This window comes from Vigna radiata, unplaced genomic scaffold, assembly GCF_000741045.1.
Source record: "Vigna radiata var. radiata cultivar VC1973A unplaced genomic scaffold, Vradiata_ver6 scaffold_43, whole genome shotgun sequence".
Lineage (NCBI taxonomy): Eukaryota > Viridiplantae > Streptophyta > Magnoliopsida > Fabales > Fabaceae > Vigna > Vigna radiata.
In genome coordinates, this window is record NW_014542924.1 from 2,280,402 (window position 1) to 2,283,594 (window position 3,193).

General features: G+C 36.0%; 1 protein-coding gene across 1 annotated transcript; it reads left to right on the forward strand.

The window, feature by feature from the left end:
- Positions 1 to 807: 807 nt before the first annotated feature.
- Positions 808 to 2,965, forward strand: LOC106752722 (elongation factor 1-delta). Its single transcript, XM_014634453.2, has 8 exons — positions 808 to 939; positions 1,193 to 1,301; positions 1,403 to 1,519; positions 1,615 to 1,702; positions 1,822 to 1,945; positions 2,056 to 2,169; positions 2,431 to 2,592; positions 2,715 to 2,965. Coding segments are annotated over exons 2-8 (693 nt in total). The 5' UTR covers positions 808 to 939; positions 1,193 to 1,215; the 3' UTR covers positions 2,717 to 2,965.
- Positions 2,966 to 3,193: the final 228 nt, after the last annotated feature.

Here is a 3,193-nt window from a genome sequence, read left to right on the forward strand (position 1 = left end):
GGATTTAAACGATGCCTTTGGTGGCGGGAAACGCACGAGAACCTACTTAGGTTCTGATCACTATAACTACTACTCCTATTAAGTTAATTATGGCAAGCACAAACTAACTCTATGAAGGGGATTTGCTCCCATTAGTAAGGCCACTCAACTCAAGGCTCAATGACGTGTGTTGGATTTAGGGAAGAACATAAGGAAATTTGGAGGAGAACGACATGTGAAGAAGAAAAGAAGAGTGAAGGAATTGAGAGGATAAAGGCTTTGTTGTGGGTTTTTAGGAGAGTAATGTTTTGTTTGTTTCATTAGTGGATGGGAAAAGAAATATTTAGGTGAAGAAGAAAAAAGGAAGAGATGTGGCTTATGCGTGATTTTGTATAAGAAAAAGTAAAAAGAGAATGAGAAAGATGAAAACCTCCTGTATGTGCTCTTTTTCCCTAGGGAAAGAAGAAAAGAAATACTAAGAGTGAGGTGAAAAAGAAGAGAGGCTTGTACATGAAAGTCTCACTCCAAACTCTTATATAGTAAATCAAAATAAAAAACAAAGTTATATAGTTAAGTTAGACACATACTACCAATTCAATCTTTTTCACTCTATTGTTAAAGATTTTAATGTCGTTAATCATTATAATATAATCGATCATTTTAAAAGAAATTAATTGAATCAAAGAAACCTAATTAAATAATTATAATGAATATTATGACGAAATAAATATTTTAGCCTAATATATGTTGTAGTAAACTTAGGAAAAAAAAGGGTGAGAATAGCAATGTTCATTTCAACATAAAATGGCAGGTAACCCAATTTGATGATGGCCCATGCCCAAGTTGCAAATTCGGGTTAGGGTTTCAGTTTGAAGCAACTAAAACGGGATTATCTTTCTCTCTCACATTCACTGTGTCTGTCTCTCGTCTGTGCTGCCTTCGTTTGCCTTTCTCACACTGGTAAGAAGCCTCCTTCTATCCATATTTTTTCCTATGGAATTTGGGTTCCCAAAACCTATCCTAATTGCAACACTTTCCTCTCAAAATTTCCAAATTCTCTTGGTGGAATTACATTTTTTGGGGTTTAATGCCTTTTTAGGTCACTTCGAGGTTCGAAGGAGTCTGTTAATGGATTTCAATCGAATATCTGATTTTTCTAATTTTTTTGAAATTCGTATTGCCGATATTACAATTCGTTTTACATCTTTTGTAGAAGAATTAACGCACATAGCAAGCATGGCAGTCACATTCTACGACCTTAGCTCTGCCTCTGGGTTGAAGAAGCTTGATGAGTACCTTCTCTCACGCAGTTACATCACTGGGTATGTCACTGCTTTCATCCATCTTTTTTTTTTTGTATTTTTTCTTTTTTTTTTTCTAATCTTTCTTTTTTGTGTATTGTCCCATTTCACGTGCTCTATAGGTACCAAGCTTCAAAGGATGATCTCACTGTCTATGCAGCTTTGCCAACTGCTCCATCAACTGAGTATGTCAATGTGTCTAGGTGGTTCAAGCACATTGATGCTTTGTTAAGAATCTCGTAAGTTCGATTCCCCTGACTTGCTCGCCAATTATATATATATAATACTTGGCACGTGAGATGATTATATTTTTATGCCAATTTTCTGTTTACAGTGGTGTTTCTGGTGAGGGATCTGGTGTCACTATTAAGGGATCTCTTGTTGCTGAGCCTGTTGCAACTCCCCCAGCTGCTGATACAAAGGCAAGCATCTTTCTTATGATAAATATTTCAATTGTGGTGTTGGATTAATTTCTTTAGCATTGTGTGGCTTAACTATAATATTTTATTGACCTTTCACTTAATGTACGTTGTTTTTTCAGGCTGCTGCTGCTGAGGATGACGATGATGATGATGTGGATTTGTTTGGTGAAGAGACAGAGGAAGAGAAGAAGGCAGCGGAGGAACGGGCAGCTGCAGTGAAGGCATCTGGAAAAAAGAAAGAATGTAAGTTTCACTATTGTCATTTACCTGTTATCTTTGAACTTTATGCTGCCCCCTCCCCTATTTATAGCACTTTGTGCGTGCATTGATTTTCGGCTGACTCCATTTTTCAGCCGGGAAGTCATCTGTTCTGTTGGATGTGAAACCATGGGATGATGAAACCGACATGAAGAAGCTCGAGGAAGCAGTGAGATCTGTTAGCATGGAAGGCTTGCTTTGGGGTGCATGTATGTCATTTTTATTTATATATTTTGGCTTTGTTTATTGATATGTTTACGTATTTTGAACTTTCTTAACTGTTTTCATTTTGATGTACTTCCTAAAATAGTTGAATTATATGATTCAATTTTCTGTGTGTTCTCCAGTCCTTGATTTAGAGAGAATTCGAACTTTTTCTTTCCATTATGTTTGCATTGCGTACTTCTATTTTCGGCTTATCATGTCTGCTCCTCTTTTTCGTTCTGATATCAATTGTTTTTGTGTCTTAGCCAAACTTGTTCCTGTTGGGTACGGCATCAAGAAACTGCAAATTATGCTTACTATCGTGGATGACCTAGTTTCTGTCGACACTCTTATTGAGGAACATCTCACAGTTGAGCCCATCAATGAATATGTCCAGAGTTGTGACATTGTTGCCTTCAATAAAATTTGTAAGTATTTTTACGTGCCTTTTTTTCTCCTTAGTAATTCCCAAATGGTTTTGTATTCTGTTATGCATATTGTTTGTGGTTTTGGTGCTTGTTATAATGCAATTTCGTAACCTTTGTTACAGAATCAACAATCATGGCAGCGAGAGGAATTGCGCTATATAGAAATTATGTTTTAGGGAAAGCTCTCATGTGAGAATTTTTGTTTTTAGAAGCCTGCTCGTTACTGTTTCTTTTTATACATTGGTCTATTTGTGTGATGCCGTTGGATTATTTGGAGAGTAATAATTTTGGGCTTTAAACGTCTGATGTGTGTTGTGTTCGTTATTTTCAAATTGCAGTTGCAGATGGTCGTGTCTCAAATTTCAAAACTCTATTCTTAGTGTTTTCTCATAGTGTCATCTTCAACCATCTCCTATAGGTGTAGCAATTTGACGCTTCCACTAATATCTGTCCCAATTCTTAATGTTATGCCTTTTTGATGGTGGTAATGAGGTCTAGGTTAATACTTTTACTAATGACCCATTCAATCCATAAACAACATTGTCGAACAAAACAGTCCAACAATATTTTCTTACTTCTCTAGTTATTTTACAATAATAAA